This window comes from Numenius arquata, chromosome 2 (genome assembly GCF_964106895.1).
Source record: "Numenius arquata chromosome 2, bNumArq3.hap1.1, whole genome shotgun sequence".
NCBI lineage: Eukaryota > Metazoa > Chordata > Aves > Charadriiformes > Scolopacidae > Numenius > Numenius arquata.
Window position 1 is genome coordinate 11,297,596 of NC_133577.1, and position 22,471 is coordinate 11,320,066.

General features: G+C 38.2%; 1 protein-coding gene across 2 annotated transcripts in view; it reads left to right on the top strand.

Annotated features, from left to right (window-relative positions):
* Positions 1-17,932, top strand: part of RGS17 (regulator of G protein signaling 17) — a 31,832-nt gene extending 13,900 nt beyond the window's left edge. The window contains exons 3-5 of one of the 2 annotated variants that reach the window (XM_074168189.1): positions 12,365-12,454; positions 14,331-14,565; positions 17,744-17,932. In XM_074168189.1, the coding sequence (XP_074024290.1) occupies positions 12,365-12,454; positions 14,331-14,565; positions 17,744-17,932 (514 nt within the window). The remainder of the gene's footprint in view (positions 1-12,364; positions 12,455-14,330; positions 14,566-17,743) is intronic. The other variant, XM_074168188.1, reaches the window with a different exon arrangement.
* Positions 17,933-22,471: the final 4,539 nt, after the last annotated feature.

Sequence of the window (22,471 nt, forward strand, 5' to 3'; positions counted from 1 at the left end):
GCAGGACCCGGCACTTGGCCTTATTGAACCTCATCACCCTTAATAATTCCATAGCACATATATTTGTCTAGATGGCACCTCTGGCTCGTCTGAAGTAGCTGATTGAGGGCCTGATACTGGCAGATGCTGAGCACCCGTTATGGAGCAATGGGTATCTTCAGTTCCTGTTGACATCCATGTTGAAACTACTTCCCAGCTCAGGGGCTTGTCTAACAGAAAATCTGGAAACCAGCAGTTAACACCCATCAAAACAGATGCCTGCAATATACGCAGATTGGCATGGTGGTTCTCAGTCCTCTTTGTTAGTTGGACAGATGTTAAGTGGAAGATGTCCCATCTTATTTGATTGTAATGTTGATAAACGTAAACTAGTTTGGTCCAGGCTAATTTCTTAAAATACAGTGTTCATAAACATCATGGTAGGAACTATACTTTACACATACATAAACTGAAGAACTTCACAACACCGTATGAAAAGAAAAATGTGAATTTAGTATGAAAGATCCCAGGCATCTCTTCCCATTTGGAAACTGCAACTAAATCTATGGAATCAAAGGAGTGACCCTAATCAGGCTCAATTCTTTACTGTTCCTGCTATTTTTCATCTCTGCAAATCAAAAATAATAAAAAAAGCCACTATGGAAACTAGACTAGGCCAATTTATCAGAATTAATTGAGACCATTAGGCTTGCTTACTAGTGGATTGGAAGGCTTTTATTCATCCAGTTACCCTTTCAAGGAATACAATTTCTATTTCTTTGAACACTAGACAACTGCCACTTTTAATTGTGTCAAATACATGAAGGAATTGCTTGCAAAATAGCTGTAGCCAGGAGTAAGGACACTGCAGATTGTCTGGTAATTAGATGTATCCATTGTACAAGATGGAATATGGATGGTAATATTATTCTGAAGGAAGGAATGAAGCTGACAGCTAGAGTAGTGATCTTGTGGGTGACCTGACAAAAGAAATACACCCTTGAGTTGAATCTTGCCTAAAGCAGAAACCAGCTCTACAGTAATGAGACAAAGCCAGAGTAACTCCATTAGGAATCAGTGGCATGCAAACTTTGGCAAGCCATGGATTTCTTACATATACAGAAATTACAGTCCACATCTGAGAACTAAAATCTCAAAAATTTATCCTAGAAAGGACTAAAAGTTTCAAAAGTTGTAATAGCTTCTGGTGCAGCTATCATTATGTAAAAGTAATATAATCTCTTTAAAGTAGACTCCAGCAGAAAGCATATTTTCTTACAGATTTTGAGAAGAACAAAACACATCTGAGTAAAAGGAGTGTCTAGGAAAATCAGATTGCTTCAAATCACTAGTTTTTCCTCTTGTGCAAAGTTACAATTTTTGCTTAGTGCTAGTCTAAGTTTTAGATACTGTCCTTTATTTCAGAAGTTCAAGTACAGTGCACACTGGTAGTTTCCATCTGCCTTTGGATGCCTGCTGAGCTGCAATATCTGTAGCCAGGTAGTTTAAATCAGTCACACAAGAACAGAGGAGGAAAGCAAGTTCAGCAAGGCTGTCCATTAAAAGGACCAGTCTCCTTTCACATACCTTTTAGCCTGCATTGACCTTGAGAACACTTCCCTCTTTCACCCTGAAGTCATCCTGAAGTGTAAATATCATTACATTTTTTAAGTAGCCCCCATAAATACTCTTCAATCACAGTCTTTCTTTAAATATGATTGTAGTAAGTGTGTAGGTTGTGGCACTCACGGCCATACCTGGAGTACTGGGTCCAGTTCTGGGCTCTTCATTGTAAGAGACCTGGATGTATTGGAGAGAGTCCAGCAAAGGGCCACTAAAACGATTAGGGGACTGGAGCACCTCTCCTATGAGGAAAGGCTGAGATAGCTGTGACTGTTCCACCTGGAGAAGAAAAGGCTCAGGGGGATCTTACCAATGTGTATAAATACCTGAATGGAGGGTGCAAAGAAGACACAGCCAGGCTCTTTTCAGTGGCAGCCAGTGACAGGACCAGAGGCAATGGGCACCAGATGAAGCACAGAAGGTTCCCTTTGAACATGAGGAAAAACTTTTTTACTGTGTGGGTGACTGAGCACTGGCACTGGTTGCCCAGAGAGGCTGTGGAGTCTCCGACCTTGGAGATTTTCAAACCTATCTGGCCATGATCCTAGGCAGCCTGCTCTAGGTGTTCCTGCTTGAGCAGTGGGGTGGACAGGGTGGACAAGATGACCTCCAGAGCTCTGTCCCTTCCAATCTCAACCATTCTGTGATTTTCTCTTTCTGTGATTCTGTGTTCAACTTGGCAAAGAATAAACTCGGATCTTAAATGTTTGCAAAACATTCCTGGGTATATTTGTGGGTATCTTAAGAAAATGTCTTTTTTGTCAGGGGGTTTCTAGCAGGTTAATTTTTCCACTACCGATCCACTTTTGAACAATTGCTAAAAGAAGAAAGAACCAGTATAAAAATTACATCAAAGATCACATTGCAAATAGCAAGCTATGATGGAAGACATATTGACGTGGATTTTTGATTCTACAAGGCTTCGCTTTCAAATTCTTCATGGGGTCCAAAAGTAAAATGCAGAGTTTGGGCAAATTTGAAAACTTGTCTGCCAAATATATACTCAATGCGACTTTTATGGAAAAGACAGCAGAAGAATAAAACTCATGGCTTTAAAAAGAGACTGTTAGTCCAACTGCCCCTTATGAACAGAAAAGGTTAGTAGATTTTAGATCTATTCCATTTTAAATCGTTAAATATACAGGAAAGGGAATAGACTGTAACACTGCAGATTTGCTAAAACCTTTTTAGGTACTTGCTTTACTGAGCACATCCTGCTATGACTTACTTTATCTTAGCATTCATATTTCAGTAAGGATGATCTACCTTCACAGTGGCATGTGGGATGCAATTTAATAACCTTATATAATGATCTTACATAAACTCCAAAATCTTGGCCAAGACTTCCCATTAACAAAGGGATGATTATACTCTTAAGCACTAGATCTCTTGGGTCCAATTCTGCTTTTACTCAAGCTGAGGAGTAGCACAACATAAGTAAGACTATCAGGACAGAGCTAAATGTCTTAACTGACTAGACCTTAATAGCCTAAGATGCTCCAGATATCTTAAACCTTAATTTCCACCAATCTCCTTTTTCTTTTATGGTTTATAGTTGAATCTGTAATGACTTTGACCAATTACGCTGAATCCAGCACAGTATTAAGAAAGCACTGCAACTGAAAAGCAGTAAGAAATTCAGCCTGCTCTTCCCCACCTTGAAAGTATGACAGAAATACACAATCTCAGATGAACTGAGAAGTTTCTTATTTTTCACGGGGATGTTCACAACTCTGAACAAAGATGAATTGGCCTTATCATAAGCCTTTGAACAAAAGAATTCACAGACATTAGTCCAGGTTTTCACAAGGAAGAAAGGTAGGACCCTGTTCATCCACAGTGGTTTTAAGTGCATTTCCTTCTAAACTCTCAAATATCTCACAGGGTAAAAGCTATTCCTTCACACAGAGAAGTCTAAAGGCCAGGATACCTGTGTGTAGGCACAGGGGGGTTTGATCCCATGTCTTTATTCCTGTGTCCACGCACTCCACCGCCAGACTGTCAATGCCACTCTTCTAGAAATCTCAAGACTGCTTTAGGGAAGTGACGATACTTCAAAATAACCCCCCAAAAAAATGCAGGTTTTGCTGTGCTTCAGGATTTTGATGCAGTAAGGCATTGCTCTTCAAGGTTCTCTCCACAGTTCTTAGTATAAACGTGATTCTGAATGAAAGGTGGGGCTGCTAACTGTTTGCAGGACTCTGAGATGAGGGTCTAATAAACTCCAGGTATCATGAAGTTAAGAGTTATAGCTGCTGGATCTCCTGATGAACTGTTTTGTTATTGGACAAACTCTTTTCTTGTAATCAGAAAGATTACTGGAAAAAATATCTACTATGACAGAATGTAATTTTTCTAAAGAGCTTTTTTAGCTCTTTAGAAAAGCACAATATTTCATTTAAATCTATTATTTGATTACATTAAAATTACTTACAAAAGACTAGTTAGAATAATGGTTACTAACAATGAATGAAACCAAGACAATCGATTATTTCAATTAAAAAATTAATGATAATTATTTTTAAAACCATCAAAACAAATTATGAAATTTCATTAATCTTAAACCTTTCCACAAACACTATTTTGTGAAAAATCCAATTCAGAAGTAAATTATCTTTAACTGTCAAATCTCACAATCTAACACAAACTCAGTTCCAGTCAGGTGCATTCTCTGTAAAACCCCAGTGGAAGGGTCTGTGAAACGGCTTCTGCACCCATCCTGGGTAGCAAAAATCAGACCAAAAAATTTCCACCTTGAGCTCCCCCTTGGCCCACAGGATTTATGGTATGCAGAAAGGTGCATATGGGAGCCAGAAGTCTGCCTGCATTTACTATTACTGGATCCTGAGCAGACACTAAGCTTTTCAGTTGAAAGCACATTCACGACACACACAAGTGCCCAACCGTCTGTTACAGACTGTTTCTCAGCTGTATCCTCTTCAAACAAAGAGATGAGAAAAAAAGGAAAAAATCTGAAGTACACCATACGACAGCATAGCAAAGCGAATCGAGAGGAAAAAATACCACCAAGGAAAATTGGAAAGGAAGAAATTGAATGTTTTCTTGCCATTGGAAGAGACAAAGCATCTGTTTTTATCATTTCTTTTATTTTTAATGTATGTTTTGTGACCTATGAGGAGAAAAAAACCTGAAGAGCCTGTTATCACTGCAGCTTTTACGGTTACAGGTCAAAATGATGAGACCACAGCATAAGCTGAACAACGAGCCGGGGGGTTTGTGACTCCACAATCCTTCCCCCATCTGAAGCTCTGAAATATTGGAGGAGTTTTGGCTGTAATATAAAATCTCCAGGATGCTAACCTTACAAATACTCGCATTATTAAAAAACAAAACAAAACAACACAAAACATTTATTTGGGTTTTTTTTTCCCTACATGAGGTAAGGCTTGCAGAATCAGATCTCATTATAAGTTATCCTTGCAAACACGTTTGTTTTTTTTTTCCACTCTAAAACAGCTGAGTTCAAGCTGGAGTCTATGCTTGTTTGTTTTTTTTCTTTTAAAACAATTTGGATTATACATGTCTCTTGCACCATCTTTTCACCTAAGGCAAATGTAACTCTGGCATTCAGGAAACTTAGCACCACAGGTACCTGGACTTTTTGAAAGGAGTTTATAGTTTCAGTGGACACTGCCAAGTAGGCTGATTATAGCCTTATGGTAATTGTTGGCTTTTCCCCAGCAGGCTGCTTTCCTGTGTCAGTCTACTAAACACGATCTCCATCATTTAGATTTAAGCACAAGACAATCCATTTTTAACTCAGAGAAGGATATAGCTATTTTTCACTAAAATTCTAACCTGTTCTCAGTATAAAATTGTACATCCTACATTTTTTTACTGAATTCAGTGAAGATCTGTAAATCTTATCTCATTAAAGAACTTGGATGGACACTAATTCTCAAAAAATCCTTCACATTTTTTGAATCTGCTTCTTTTTTGGAACAAAAATTATCATGTTCTGCTGACTGAGTTAAGACCAGGTTCTGATCAATTTAAGTAAATGACTCCAGAGGCTCTTGACCACCGTTCCCCTCCAAAGTTCCTCACAGACAACCAATGCAGACATATGGAAATACCAAATTTTCAATTTTTACTGTTTCACATCTTTCTGTGGAGGAACTGCACATCACTTATGCTGGCCTTGCAGATCTCCAGGGTTCCACGCAATGCCTTTGCTCTAGAATTCATTTACTGCCAGTAATTTGGCTGAAGTTTGCTCTGTACCTCTATGCTTTGCATATACTGGTATTACTAGAAGAGCCTAAGTGCTTTAGTCTGTCTAGCTATTCTTACAAGGAGATAAATTCTCAGAGGTCAGAGATAAGAGACCAAAATGCATGGCTTTGATGGCTGATGCATCCCCTTTCTCTCTAATAGAGCCAGGGGCATGAAGGATATAATGCAAGTTTCTCTGAGCCTATGAATATATCTAGTGCAAGGCATCGCTTCTTCATAAAAATCATGACTTTAGCTCTAGTTTTTCTCAGAATAATTATTCTGGATGTTGTTCATTTACTGTAACAAAAAGTTAACTCTTTCCCTAACTTTGATAGCAGCATTTTTTCATCCTTTACTTGTCTGAAAAAGAACAGGATAATATTGTTCATGTAAAATTTCATTCTCTTGGATGCCTGGTTTTGTGCCATTAAAAGGGAGATAGAATACGGCATTACTGACTAGACTCTGTCTAAGTGATTTTGAAAGTAACATAGCTGTATTGTTCTTTCTGAATGGATCATGATAATATGGCAGTTATTTTTCATTATTATTGCTTTGTACAATATAACAAAATCATCATGCTCCTCTGTTCATAGACAAACACAGCCCTGACTAGTTTTCACTGCTGTCGGGCTTAAAGCTTCCAGCTGTCAGAAAAACAAGGTGACAGAAAATCTTTTTTCTTTGGTTTCATAAAAGAAATTAAAGAGTGCCAGTATAGTTGTCTATTTCATTGCCACATACGGGGACCACATCCATCTCTGACTTCTTCCAGAGCCTGCCTCAGCATGTAGGAGTCACTTGTGAGCACAGCAGTGGAGACACAGTGATTTTTCAATGACTGACTGTATTGAAGACAGTCTAATCAGATTGAGCCACAATCACAAATGAGAGAAGACACTGGCGTGCACTTTTTCTGCATCCAAATTAAAACAAGGAGAAATAAGTTTCTGCTCATATAGTGTGTTTTATGCCAGACACATAAAGGAATCAAAGAGCTTGGAGACAGGCAGGGCACAACCACTTTGTGTTGAAGACTGAAGGTATTTACCCAGCAGGTGAGAGATCTAGGGTTGGTGCCCATCTTTGTCTCAGAGTTTTCAAAAACATCTTCCCTTCACTCCAGGAAAATGCACTAATCATATGTTCTTGTTTTCAGCCTCTCCCCTCAAAGTTGTATAAAATATTGTACTTTACATAAAATGCTTAAGTATTCATTACATGATGATTTGCCATTAAGTTCAGAGTCTCCTGTTACTGTCTTGCGTAATGAGCATTCTATCATTTTTACAAAGTGGAATAGCTTCAGCAGAACAGCTTGAAAGAAATCTTCCCCACCGCAGTCCCACAGGAAGGGAGTTTCAAATCCTGAATGAGTTCACTAACCTTCTTGTTTAAAGGAGGGCTTTTCCTCCTCCAAACAACCCTGAAAAAAATATTTCCTAACTGAATCTACTTGGTAAATTCAACCTGTGTTTGTCAACATGTTAGGTGAATGGCCATTTTACATCATCTACCAGTGGGATTTTACAATCATAATTAAAACCTTGATCTCATGTGCTTTTTTTGTGGGGAGGGAGTTGTATTTATTTAAGAAAGCCTCCATTTAATCCACATCTGTTAAATCACCATTATTTAAGTTACGTCAGTCTTGCCTGTAGCTGTCTTGCACTGGAAGCTGGCCTCAAGCATCAAAAAAATCCTTCTTGGCTTTTGGACCTATGACCTAAAAATATTTTGTCTCTTGATCTGGTGATAATAAAAATTCCTAGGAGTAGGATAGGGTGAAGACTGGTGCCAGTGAGATACGCTCTTTCAAAGGGTAGATCAGTGAAAGAATCATGTCAGAACATCTGTTATCCGGAGAATCTTAACTGAATAGTGATTTTAATCTGAAAACCAAATTCTGCCTTTAGATTATGTATGTGCAACTGACTTTATGTGGCCTTTGGGCTGGAATAAGGAAGGTTTCTGTGTTACAGTATTGGCTCGAGGGCTCATAGCCCTACTATGTGACATACACAGGTTCACCCTAAAATGTAATCATTGCCCTGCAGGGCCTAGTGTCTACAGACTTCAGCCAAGAATTGGGAACAAAGCACAGACCTCCTGAATGGCAACCCAACAGCCTACCAACTAGTTCACAATGTCCCAGTTTGATTTCTTCTCCTTATCTTCATGGCAGCACAAAAAAAAAATAAATCACTAAGGCAAGAGGCTTTAATCATCACATTGTCTTCAATGTCAGACATAATTGCAAAATACTGCGATGATGCACATAACAGAGAAAATACCTGAGTAAATAATAACTGGTGTTAGCCACACATGGGTAGAATATTAATCTTAACACCTCTCAAAATGGCATAGTTTTCTTGCCATAGTGGTAACAGTAATTTCACTGATTCACCAGATTTAGCCTACTGGTACATCAGAATCTGACCCTGAGAAGCAATTAAAGACTATTTGTGTACTGGACAGACAGAGACTGAAAGATCAGGTCCAAGCTCTAAATGATTTTCAGTTTCTTAATGGCAGTAGAAGGTTAGTGCAGCAGTAGGGATACTAAGCAACTTTTAAAAAAACAGTAAAACCACCAGCTGGAAACACCTGGAGGAAAAATCAGTGAGATTTTTGCTCTTAAATTAGTCCAACTCTCTTGATGATTTTACCCAATTAGCTTGGCTTTTTTACCTTACTGTGCATGCACCAGTGGCCTGCAATACTGATGTAGAAAAGTAATTACTCAACAGAACAACTATTTAATTGCTGAACATGAATATTAACAGCTGAATAATACTAGCTAAATAAATAAAGATTAGTCTTCTGAATCCCACTAGTTCCTCCAAAAACACATGAGCTAGGAACTCGGACCAGTTTAACCTTATATGTGGTAATTTGTTCATTTTGTATACTTCTTCAAGTAGTCTCTGGTCATTAACATTTTTACTTCTGAAGTTTGTGAAGTTGCAAAACAGAAATGCACTCACTCCAAAGAGAAATCACTCATAATAATACTGTTGCAGGAGTTAAAGAAATGATTATTTTTGTAGAAGTCAGGAACCCAAAATATATTTGAAGGGACATCGAGGTCAGGCCACTTGGGCTTACAGAAGTACTTTATACCATACTCTCCAGAGCAATAAAATCAGCGTGAAAATGGGCAGAACAAACCTCCCATAGGAACAGAAAACAAACCAGTGCTTGTGCTTTCCACTTAAGTTCTGCCTTTCTTCTCTCTTTTTTTAAGGCATCAGTAGTTTTGTTGTCCTTTTATCATGGGTAATTTACATCTCTAAATTTTAAAGCTATCTGCTGGATGTACTCCAACTAATAAATAATAATGGCACCATATATGCTAATTTACATCAGATGTCTCTCTAAAACACCTCCCTTTTATTTAACCATTATTTGATAAGGCATATCAGCAATTTCCTCTTCTTAAAGCCTTAACTAAGAAAGATCATTTCATTAATCTTTATCCTGTTACTTTTACTCTGTTTAGTTTTACACTATACAGCATAATTTTTCTGACATAATCAGATAGCTTCCATGATGGAATAATGTATCAAGAACGCCAGCTCAAGGTATGCAGGGTGCCTTTGCCGCTGAGCACTGCTTGAATTCCCCAGAGAAATGTGAACAGATAGGGTATTTTCAACTGAAGATAGCAACATAGCAAATAGCAATGCAGTGTTGTCATTTTGAGGTAAAAGGTAGCAATCTGTTATTGTGATCAGAGTTATTTAAAGGCTGCTTTCAAATTAGCTTTGCAGCCACAAATCTGTAAATATTTAATTTTTTTTTCTAAGCAAACATGAACCAGTTCCTTGAGTGAAAACAGAACATGTCCGAATTGAATGTACTTCTGTATAAAAATGATGGTTTCTTTCACAGGAAAAACATATCAAAAGTAATGCATCCGATGGAACTCCAGCCTTGACAGATGTAGATAAATAAAAGTTGAAATGTAGTGCTAGTGTTTGTCACTGGAAACATAATGCAGAATTTAGGCCAAGGTGTATTATAAATTTAGCACAGCTTTAAATACAACACCCAAACTTGAGAAAGTGTTCCAACCAAGTGTAACACTTCTTTCTTTAGTCTTCCCTATTTTGCAATGCTGACTAACTTCAGCCATTGAACCCAGGCTACGAATGGTGAGACGAAGGAATTAGGGCCAAGCGTGTACCTCGCATTGTCACTCTGGTATAGATACCAGAAAACCGCACTCTACGTTCTGGGCCCACCATCTGAACTCCTTACCAAAATGTTGTCTCGTAGAAAATCCAAACGCATAGGGCCTATCCTTTAGTCCTTTGGTAAAAAAGTGCAAAGAAGTCAGCATGGCTTTCTTGTCTGTTTTCCTTCTTTCCTTTCTAACTCACCACTCACTATTTGTATTCCACCTTCTTCAGCCCATGCTGATTTTCCTAAGTTTAGCAGAGATTTTGCATGAGCAAAACAACAGTATTTGATCCCAGACATCAAATTAAATTAGCAGTGTTGATTAACGGCTCTCAGATGAGTCACCTGCTACTTCCAGTAAGACTCTGAATCCAAACTTTGGAATAAGCCCACTGCCCAACAAGTAAATTATCTCAATACAGCTTAGCTGCTGCTCATGTGATGGATAAAAGAAAATGGGCGGCTTCGTTCCCTTTTGGACAGACTCGAGTGAACGCCCTGTTACATTATGAACCTACACAATGTATTTCCTCCTTCCATGGTGTTACTCTTCCATGGAACCAAAGCACACTCACTTCTCTGCACCTAGCAGAGAAGAAAAATGCTGTTCTACCTACTGTAAAGGAGAGAGGGAGAGAGAGAAGCTTTGTGCCTTCCCTGCTTCTCCCTCACCCCAACTTTGTGCTCCAGCCAGATGCAAGGTGACCCTAAGCAGTTACATGTGTGGACTTAAAGATTACAAGACAGAAAGTGGATGGATGGTCCCTTTTTTTTCTCCTCCTATATACGGAACTCCCATTGGCTTTCCTGGGTGCTCCTGACGAGCAACAGGTCAGAGGAGATGGAAAAACTTTTTACCTGCCAACCCCAGAGTTCAGGATGTGTTGTTTCTCCTGCAGCAGTTGATGACACCCTAACACCTTAGCAGCACTGGAGCTGCATTCCTACGCTGTAACAGGGGAAGCAGGACCAAGGGCCTGAACTAAGGTCTTGGCAGGTAAGTGAAGGAGCAACCAGTATCAAACAGCTTTTTTTTGAAAGTGTACGTCTTTGTAATGTTTAAGTCTTAATATGTGCTCTGCTTTACCTGGGAGCTTAAACTTCCACTTTTCAGAAGAGTATTTGGGATCACCTATTAACTTTGCCAAATGCTTGAAAAAGAGTTGATGAAACTCATAAAAGCAGAGGGGCTAAAAATGTCTCAAAGCTGGGATTTCTTCCTAGAGCTGAGCAGAAGTTATTCAGATTAGTGGGGGAGGGAGAAGCTTTATGCTACCAACGTATTTTTGTATACCGCCACTTAGGATGACTGAGAGCATTGTTGTATGGTGAATACTCAATATTCCAAATATGAGCTCTGTTAGGATTGGGAGGGGAATTTTTTTGTTTGTTTCATTGCTTGTTTTCTCTCAATGGGACATGTAGGGAATGCCTGATGAGGGGAAATCTCCATACCCTTACTACGTTCCACTGCTTGAGCTTAATTATTGGAACTAGGTTTCCTATATGAATACTTACATCATTCAAAACATGCTTTATTTCAGTAGTTAGCAGGAATTGTGTTTTCAGTGGCAATATCATGTTCCAGAACATTCATAGAGAGCACACACAGAGGAAGTTGCTACCACTAAAGCAAACCCAATTAAAAAGATATTTACCGAAAAATACATGATGCTAGTTACCAGCTTGAAAGAGAAGAAAAAAACCAAACCACTAAAACCATCCTTGCCTAAAGGAAGTCTTTCTTTTCCTTGCTTCTGGTAATGTGAGTGTAATGGATGCCTTTCTGTTGAGAGGCCAGTAAGTTTTACTTTTTGGACTGAAAAACAAATTTGGGTCAGAGAAGGAAATTATAAGGAGCTGCCACGACCTAAATTCTGTACCCGAGCCATCTACCGCCACTGTATCCTGGAGAGAAAAAAGGGAACATTCATAAAGAATGAACAACCATCCACAACTGATGGGGCATCAAAGCCCCATCAATGTCCAATTCAGATATTCTTATTCCCCCTATCCTTATTGTTACCAATATTCTCAATTTCCCAAGTGAAATCACTCCAAATCTGATCTCTAAGTTTATGCCCATCTTTCAGCGGATTAACTGTGAGTTTGTAAAAAATTACACATGCTAATAGCAACTGTTAATTAACACTCATCAAAATTAAGGGACAATGTCATCATCAAATTTTTCTTTCCGAACTGTGAGTGTAAATTTTAGGGGCAAGAGTGAAAAATGACACTTTACATAGGTTTGTATCTTTTAAAAGTTTGCATTATTATAGTCATTGTTTTAAATTAACTTTCTCTAGACAAAATAAAGTGTTGTACTACATTGCAGCCTCACTGTTAGGAATGAAGATAGAGGCGACAATGCAGGAAGGCCAACACATACGACCAAAATGGAGAGTATCCAAGTCATAGAAGAATGGTAAGTTGGTCAAACTGCTGCCTAATAAATGTTTTTAATTTGCCTATAACCAATATCAAGAATTGCCTTGGATTTTATGCTTCAGGAATGTCCTTTTAATTACTTTTCGTCCAAAAAAATCTATACAAAAAGAAGCAAAATCTTTCCTGACAATGAAATGCCAGCAGAGACATTCATAAGTCAGACTTCCAGTTTCTTATTTGTGGGGAAGAACTGTGGGAGAAATGGGAGGTGCACGGATGGTTCCATATATCTGTGGCTCTCTGTAAGAAGCCTCTGCTGCCTGTGGGATCACTTCCTTCTGTTTATCCAGACAAGAAGAAATTTCACATTTTCAACTTCACATTTTTAACATAGCTACCTTTCATAAAACATCTTGGAGTATGGTTTCACTGGAATTAACCAAGGAAACACATACCTTGAAAAACTGGCAAACATGCACTGAAAGTCTGAGCTTCTATTTCCGTCTAAAGCTTAGGCTCATGTTTATTGTGTTGGGGAAAATGCTAACCTATCAGTGGCCTTGAATTCTCTAATGCCATAAAAAGCAAATAAAAACTTAACTCTAGAGGATATGATTGATAGCAAAAGCAACCCAAACAACTCATTGTCTTCATTGCTACTCATGGCCACTTATGAGAGGACAATGTCAGAAATTTCCACAAAATTCTGTCTATTCCCAACAGACAATGAGGGAGCACAGGATGCTTGTCAGCTCCATCCACTTCAGCAGGTTCTTTTCACCCTACTCAGCCAGAGGAGTTTTCACCTCCAAATCTGTATGTTTATACTTTTTGGTTCAGATTACAATTATTTTGCTGGATAGTTTAAATGTTAAACACTTTCTCATTTATTACATCTTTTGGACTGCCGAAAAGCTATCACAAATAGCTTCCCATCATCCAGTCTGCCTTGCATGCAGAGTAGGAGTTGATAAATGGACTTTGAGAGAAATCATATGACAAATGTCACTTATTGTGCAACATGATTACACAGAAGCTTGTGTTGGATCCTATCAGTAAGGGGAGGGTGAGCTCTCAGAATTAAGTTTGAAAACATATTTAGTTGTTGTTAAATAACTTGGAGTATTACCTTCTCAAGCAATTCATTGGTACATTAATGCATTAGTGATGGAAGTTAGTCTTCTGATCACTTATCCAGTGCGTCTACTGTTACAGGTCATAAATAGTTTCCTTCAGAAAATGGGAATAAGGACTTTTCCTATTTCTTCTCTCTCCAGTTTTGCCAGCAATATCCATCACATCTTGTGCCAATAGATCATCATTCAGGTCAATAGCACCAAACAGAGGGAAGCTTAGCAACCCTTAGGTACAAGCACAGAGAAATATGCTAATTTAAAAGCTCTCTGAATCACTATTTTGTTGGGCCTCATTAGTATGCTCTTGGCTGCCAAGAGCCTTTTGTTTTTCTTGTCCTTCCTGAACCAAATCGTGTGGCAGCCAGTGATTGGCCAAACAGCATCAGAAGCAGGCAGGGACATCAGGTGTCGTCTAAACCCCTCATGAAAGAGGGTCCATTGCCAGCTTCCTGAAATCACATCTCCTTTAACTGCAGAGGCAGGAATTCGGTGGTGTTGTGGGATTTTGTCTTTGAGTCTGATGGCTAACAACACTAGCAGAAAACTTGTAGGAAGCCAAGTGCATGTCTCATAACATTAAACACGTTTAGTGGGCTATTCAGATAATGAATGAACAAGTGAAGAGTGAACAAAATTCCCCTGTCACTGCTGAAGCCTTCTGGCTTCCAGTTTTCACTCTGGACTAAAGTGCAGTTGAAAGGAGAATTTTTGGACAAATGTATGAAAACAGTGTTACAAAAATAGAAGCATATTTGTAATGATATTTTGCTTTTGCAGCCAAAACCCTACTGCAGATGAAATTTTGTCTTGGGCTCAGAATTTTGACAAGATGATGAAAACACCAGCTGGGAGGAACCTTTTCAGAGAGTTTCTTCGAACAGAGTATAGTGAGGAGAACCTGCTTTTCTGGCTTGCATGTGAAGATCTAAAGAAGGAACAGAATAAGAAAGTTATTGAAGAAAAAGCAAGACTTATATATGAAGATTACATTTCTATACTATCACCAAAAGAGGTAAAGCTGTAAATGTTACATTTGCATCTTCTGTTATTCCAGAGCAGAAATGTTATACCCTGGATTGCCAGATGGGGGTCTGAAAGTCTGTCTGATCTGTCAGACGAAAATCTTAGATTGGACATTAAATCAGGAAAGGAAAGGACAGAAAAAGTAGAGACACAGGGCCATTTAGCATCACTGGCCACAACACCTCAAAGCTCACTATAAGACTCAAGAAACTCCGGGAAGAGAAGTCTGAGAAATAGGTAATGCTATGCCTGCCAGAGAGAGGAAGTAAGTAATGCAAATGGTTTTCTGGAGAAAAGGCACCAAAATTAGGGAATTTAAATCAGAATCATTATAGATTTATCAGCTGCAACAGCTGTCTGGGAGAAAATCCAAATTTGCACTAGTTATTCCTATGTGAGAGTCCAGGAATGGAGACCACATATTTTCTCTAATGATGATATCTAGGAAATTATATAAGATTTTCTTCAACCCTTAAATTGAAATAGACAAATTGTGAAATGTTCTTCACCTGGAGTAAAGAAAAAGCATTCTCTATCAAACCATATTTTGCAATAAAGATATATATGTATATATAAGCACTATAGAAGAGTCTTTCTTAGGCCACATCACGTACCTTTAGCTCCTTTGCCTTGTCTCTGTGCATTGCATCTGACTTTGTACTCACTAGCATTATGCTAATTTCTGTTCACTGTGGACCTTGCTTCCTACATTTTACTTCTGCGCTGCATTCAGTAATAATTTGCAACTTCATTCATATGAATGAAGCCAACAGCAATTTATAGCTCCATTATCTTCTCTTGTGCCATAGTGTATGCTTCTGCTTTGGAGTGAGATAACTGCCAGAACCACAAGCTAATAATGAGTTTTCCTTATAACACAATACAATATCTCTAGTACATATATATATGCTGAATGCTCTTTTGTCTTTTTAAGCTAAGATCAACCAGCAGTTAAAATTCAAATACTAAACTAAGCATTGTTTGACTTAGGGTTTAACAAACTACTCAGAAACTTGATGCACTGGACATGTGTGGAGGTCATCAATCCAGTTGCTCCTGCCCCTACTGGAAATCTTATGAGGCAAACAAAAACTGTCTGCAATGCTTTAGATCAGCATGGAAGCTGAAAAGTCTTTGTTCATCCAGGCATCCCATTCCAGATGTTATCTTTCGGCATAAGAGCCGAAATATTTAGCATTATTTGTTCAGTGATAAAGTTATTGAGGCAGAAGGTCTTAGTGTTCTGAACAGATACCTTATATTAATCTGTTTAGCAAGGAAATACCTTCAGCATATTCCAACTAGTTTTGCCATCTGGCTTCAATGAGTCACTGAAAAACTACAGTGTAAATTAATAGTTCCATATTTTTGTCATTCTGTAAGTGCAATTAACTTTTACTATTTTCAATGGCACAAAACCCCACCACCCTGCCAAATTTGAGCTTTTTATCCCAGCTATTATAATTTGATAATGAAGAACCAATTAGCTAGCTGCACAAACTGTTCTTCCTAACATACGTGCATGTGTGTCAGGGGGAGAACTGCTTAAACCTTAGTGTGCCATTTCTGTGCTATAGAAGTGCAATTGCCTAGGACTGAAATCTATTCAAATAAATTCCAAAGACGCTTGACTGCAACGCTGCGTCTCAAAACTACCATAACACACACCCCTGCACGTTGTTGTGTCTAAAAGCAGGTAGTCACTGGCCAAGCAGCCCCACTGATCTGTTCACTCCTGCTCTGCAGTCTGGTCTGCTTGCACAGATACATTAATTAGACAATGAATTCAATCAGAAAAATGCCTGGGTTGAAAAACAGCCACTTTCAGATGGATTGATTCCTTAACTCAGCTTGCTGTGGGGATGTCCAGACAGCCTGGCCAAGGTGAGGGAGGGGAAGCACCAGGATGGGAAAGTGGGGAGGCTGTTCATGGCAGCTGATGCAGCACCCCTGCCCATCCGTAAGGGATATTTACTCCTCACTACCATCCCACCCCACCCCATCCCTTCCCACTGTATTTCAAAGACTTTGGTTCACCACATACACAAATACGCAAGCCACAACCTCACACACGTGCACACGTTCTGAGTTTTCATGTCCGTTAGCATCCTTCACATACCAAGCTACCTCAGTACCTGGAGCTTCCCAGGGTTGAACTCAATCCTTCAGGCAATACAAATATCTATTTATATGGTTGCAGAGTTGTGGAGTCAGACTGTAACCTGGTGTAAATCACAGCAGCTTAACCGATCTATACTTAGTATTTCCCTATTCAATGTTTTAGCCTTTTTCTTCTTAGCTGAGTAAACCTCTGCTGGCCCCAGTGGCTTTCCCTGCTTCTGCCATTTTGTTTAATCCAGAAGGCATTAATTTTACTGTTTTTAGAGTATTTTATGGATAAGCTGTACATTCACTCAAACTTCTAAATAATATTCTAAAATCATCTGTGCTTTCATGCCAAGCATAACATGCCCTTTTCTGCCTAGGCACAGAAAGTAAATGAGAAGCTAAAATTGAAACTTGCTAACAACTTCAATACGGACAATGATATCCTGAAAATCACCAGGTGTTAGAGGGTCTTGAAAAAAAAAAGAACAAATCTGAAATAGTTAATATTAACGGGGAGATTAACATGATAAAAATTACAAAAAACTCTGGGTCATTTGTGAGTAACAAGTGTAGTGTCTGAAAAAAATTGGGAAAAAATTTGTCGGGCAGCCAGATGAGAGTGCTGAACAGAAAGCTTCTAAAGATTATACCACAAATAGTTAGAAAACAACCATTTCAGATCTCTGAATGAGAGTAATTCAATGTTACTTTGAGAAAAATAATGTTAAATAAGTAAAAAAAATGGTTTTAAGGTAAAATAACATATTTTGGGAAATCCAGGTTACTGCAGAGTTTTATTTAGTTGCATTGCATTTGTTCTGCTATACAGCTGCACTTCATCGTACAGATCTTAAGATGGATGCAAAGACCAAGTGAAAACTGAAATAGAATCGATGGTCTTGGTCTGTAATTGTGCGGTGGCTCTGAAAGTAGCACAGAGCCTTACTTGAATAAACTGAGAAACTCGGCATGTTCTGTGGAGCCCCGTGAAATAAAGTTACACATAACAGCCTTTCCAATGTTACTGTTTAATATTAGTCTGTTCTGATCTTCTTCAGGTTAGTCTTGATTCCCGGGTGAGAGAAGTGATCAACAGAAACTTGTTGGACCCCAGCCCTCACATGTATGAAGATGCCCAACTCCAGATATACACCCTAATGCACAGAGACTCTTTTCCAAGGTTTTTGAACTCTCAGATTTATAAGTCTCTTGTTGAAAGTATTACAGGCTCTACTTCTGAAACTTAGTTTTAATTTTCAAACAAAATAACTTGATTTTTTGGGGGTGGGTGGGATGGAAGAAAAGTAGTTTAATAACATCTGGAGCTGGGTTCCTGGAGAACTACAGTTTAGCACTACTCAGGCTACTGTGAAGAAAACAAATACATATTATGGTCTCTGTCTACATTTTTACCAAGGTCCTCCTTGCTCGAGATGGCATGGGAGGGGAACAATGGATTTGCCAAAATACATTTGTTTCACACTCCTTTCACCCTCCTGCAGTCAAGATTGCAATGATGTATTTGTAGTTTTATGAACAGTCTCCTTGTGTATCCTCACACTGCATGTGCAAGGTAAAACTGCTTCACTTACCACTTAGTTGTTGCAATATTTAATCCAATAACATAAATTATATCTGTATTTAAGAACTTTTTTTGTGCAATACAGTCTTATGGTACATAGGAACAATTGCAGCAAACCAGAAAGAGGCTTGCATTTTTTAACATCACTAACTGAAAAAAGCCAATTTTTAAGGTGTAGCATTACTCAACATGCTCTACTGAGTACAATACACTGACTTTTTGAAGCCAATATTTCTGTACAGAAAAAAAAAAAAAAAAGAGCTATTTATCACTGTTTATTTAAAATAAATCAAGCAGAGGATTCCTCTGGTTGTTCACTGCCAAAACTGTGGCATTTTCATTACAGAGTTTGCAATGTCATAAAAGAAAAAAAAAAAAAAAAAAAAGGGAAGAAAAAAAAAAGCACAAACCACTTAAAGGGATCCGTATCTGGGTGACACAATCTATGCGCTGATATTGTTTAATTGTTAAAAGAACAAAGATTTTCAATGTACATTTCAGATGTCAGATACTGTAATTGATTTATTAAAGACTGGCTATCCAGTTCTAACACTGTTGTATAATGTTATGTACTTCAGCAAAAAAAGAAAAACAAAAACAAAAACAAAAAAAATGAAAAGCTTGATAATTTAGTTTTTTTAATAAAGAAATTTAATAAAAGATTGCCTACATGTAGCATTTTAGAGCATTTTAGAACATTTTGATGAATTGCATCTGTCCTGTAAGATTTTTTTTTTTTTTTTTTTTTTTTTGAAAGCTAAATCCGGTCAAAAATGTTTTTAAACAAAGTAATGTTTTACGAGGTGGCAGGTTAAAGAAGTATGATCTTAGCTTCTAGCCTCATTGATTTCAAGTAACTCCTTGAAAACAAGGGGTTTGGAGAGTAATATTAAACCAAACTTCAAGGGCTCCTAAACCTACAGTCCTTACCCAAGCAAAATGCCTACGGAAACACAACAGGTGTCTTTCCTGGGTAAAGAATCCTGTACTGAGCCCTCAATCAGAGCTAAGGCAGCCCAGTACTCCCATCACTTGGCTGCCATGGTGTTTTTAATAGGTGTTTGCTTGGCCTTTTTATCAAAAAATGTCCAATTTTAGGATGCATTTTGATGTTTAAAGAGACAGTGACTCGGAACTTAAAAAACCCCATCTTCATACCTACCATATACAAGCAAAATGAGCATTAGCATCCCTCACAAACCGCTAAAGATATACCAAGAAATGGCTTTGAATACTCGTTAAATATATATATATGTATGTATCTATATATATATATTTAATACTGACAACTCTGGTCTTATACTAAGACTTAAGAGGCAAGGTTCTTCTCACTTCCACAGGACTAAACACGGCACAAGCCCGTTGCTTTCGCTGGGACGGGAAGGTCTGGCAGTTGTGTCCTTGAGCGGAATCTTGCCCCGACACACTTGGCTCCAACCACCCAGTTACCCCGTGCAGGCAGCCTCCGGTGCCGGCTCCCGCCTGGAGCCGCTGCTGCCCAGGAGGGTCTGCTGCTGTACAGTAACCGGTGGGATGCAGGTCTTAGTTTATTTTCTGGGGCTTATTTTTTTTCCTTTGTTTTACTACCTCTCATTTTTTTAATTTATTGAACATGCTTCAAATAGCAAGTCTTGGGGAATTTTTTTAATCATTCTTTTTACTTGAAACCTGTGTGCTTTTTTTGGATATATATACGAACAATTTAACGAACTGTTTCTTAAACTCATTTGGTTTTGTAATTTATATAGAATTCAGGAGATGATTAAAAGGGCTATTCTCTATTCCCTATGCAAATATTTTAACTGTTGTAGTGTTTGACAAAATGGGATCTAAAAAAAAATCTGCAAAGTGGAAAACAAATCTGTTTACAGTGGCGTTGCTGACTATCCTACCATATTCAGCACTTTTAAATATTGTTATTTATGAAAATGTAGTTTAAAATGCAAGACAAAATATTTATAAATGTTTCTTTTAATAAATACCTGTTTTGTCTGAAAGTGTTATTGTGTTATGACAACTTTATTCATGTTGGTTTGCTACTTACCATTATGAATAAAATATTCAATTATTATACCGATAGAATAATAGCTATGATGTTTACAAATCCTGAGGGGGGAAAATTCAGTGAAAAAGGACTGCCTCCTCCTACTGTGAAATGCTGTTAGAAAAAAATCAATTTTTCTGGCTTTTTTTCTTAATCGGAATTTAACTATGGTCCTACATATGTCTAGTATCATTTGATTACAGCTATATTTACTGTGGTACTAAACATATACAGCATCATATATGTATATATTTACATAGTGTAATTTCAAGTTTGTTGGTGTTTGAGGCACAATACATTTAGTCCACACATCTAAACAATGTGTAAGAGACAAAACTGCATGCATAAGTCTTTACAAATGTAGACTTGAATATTCTTAATGTTACTATTTGATGGTGACCTGCTAGTCAGAAGCTATCTTTATAAGATATTTCACACAGGTAAAAGTTCTTGTCAGCACAGACAAGTCATCCTTTCAAGGACAGTTTTAAAGTTAAATGTGTGGGCCCTAAAGTATTACCTTGATTTCTAGTGTAAGATTCCAAAATCTGTATTTGGAAACTGTTACATCATTTTGAAAAATATTACACCAATCTTCAGTGTAATACTGCAATGAAATCACGTTCAAAATTTCTTTTCTTACATCCTCTATTTGGAGGAATTTAGAAAATGAACATAACGTGAAGTTTCTTTCTTGGAGCAGATGCTCATATTAAAATGTTTAATATACATTTCATTTATCAGTTTGGGTTTCCAAAATTTTTTAATGAAAAAATGGATATGGTCCAGATGGACAACAAGTCATGCCATAACATGATCTCATTGCCTATCATATAGTTCTTCGAACACAAATTGTAAAACAGTCAAGCTATTAAACTGATTTATTGTGCATGCAGTGTACAATACACTTTGAAAAACTGCCTAAATACACTTATTCTATAGCCTGGAATAAAATAAGTATGTATTTAACTTGTATTTCAGTTTTTCATGAGAATGTATATAGCAAGTGCACTACAAAAAGTGAGTTATGTTTTTGTCACTTTTGCCCAGTGTTTAATCTTTTATGTTATATAGAGCCTGATGCCAAATAGCCACAAATAAGCAGAGCACTTGTGTACACTTCTGACCTTTAGGTTTCAAAGAAACTGAATATTTATTGTATTATGCATGTGTTCAACTTAGCTGTTTACAGTCAACTTTCACGTAACTGAGCTGAAAGGAGTTTGGGATCCTAGGATAAAACAAAACCTGCAGACAGTATCAAGAGTATTTAAATTAGACTGAAGGCACATACGATAGGAAGGAGACAAAAGGTATGATGGAGAAAAGGCAGGTTAGTGATACAGGTGCCTGGGCTGCATATTAACCAGCTGAGTCCAGGTACCCTGGAAATGTGGCCATAGCACTTCCAGGTCCACAGCTTGTCCACAACTTGCTTGAGCACCTACGGAGTCCACATAATCCATTTGCAGAACAACAGACAGTAGACACAAACCAGACCTAAGGTAGCGATAGCTCTGTTTTAAATAAAAAGCATGCTAAAGTGTCTGCTAGATTGGTCTGAACCAAGAAAATAGAGGAGACCTACATTCTACCTTAAACAGACAGGGTTTAAGCTGTCACCTGATGCCAGACTTGCTCCCCCGGGCAGCAAATTCCATCATAAGGAGCACCTGTGTGCCTGTGGAACCAGTATCTAAAAAAGGTGGGGGCTGTTTCTGTGAGAGCAGCTTGCTTGACTGACCACATCATCAGCCGGCCCAGGAACCCGCAAGCTTCTAAATGCAGTAAGTGCTTTCGAAAGCCATTTAGCATAAGTATTCCACACCGCCAATTCAAAAGCAATCAAAGCTGCTACAAGAAAGCCTCTTTAACTTCAGTGACTCTCTACACCAGGACAATAAAGCTCACACCTCTACGATGCCTGTGAGCCCGCTCCGGAGAGCATTAACCCATCCAACAACAGCCCGAGTCCTTATCAAATGCAACAAAATAAAAAATTAAAGCTGCACATAGACAGACAACTGCCATGTCTGCTCCAAGTTGATTTGAACCATGTCCAACTACCAACTTCAAAACAGGGTTTTTCTCAGCCCATAATGCTGTTGCTTTTGCAGAGACCCAAGAGTAGCACTGTAGCACATCCTGGGACATGGCTGC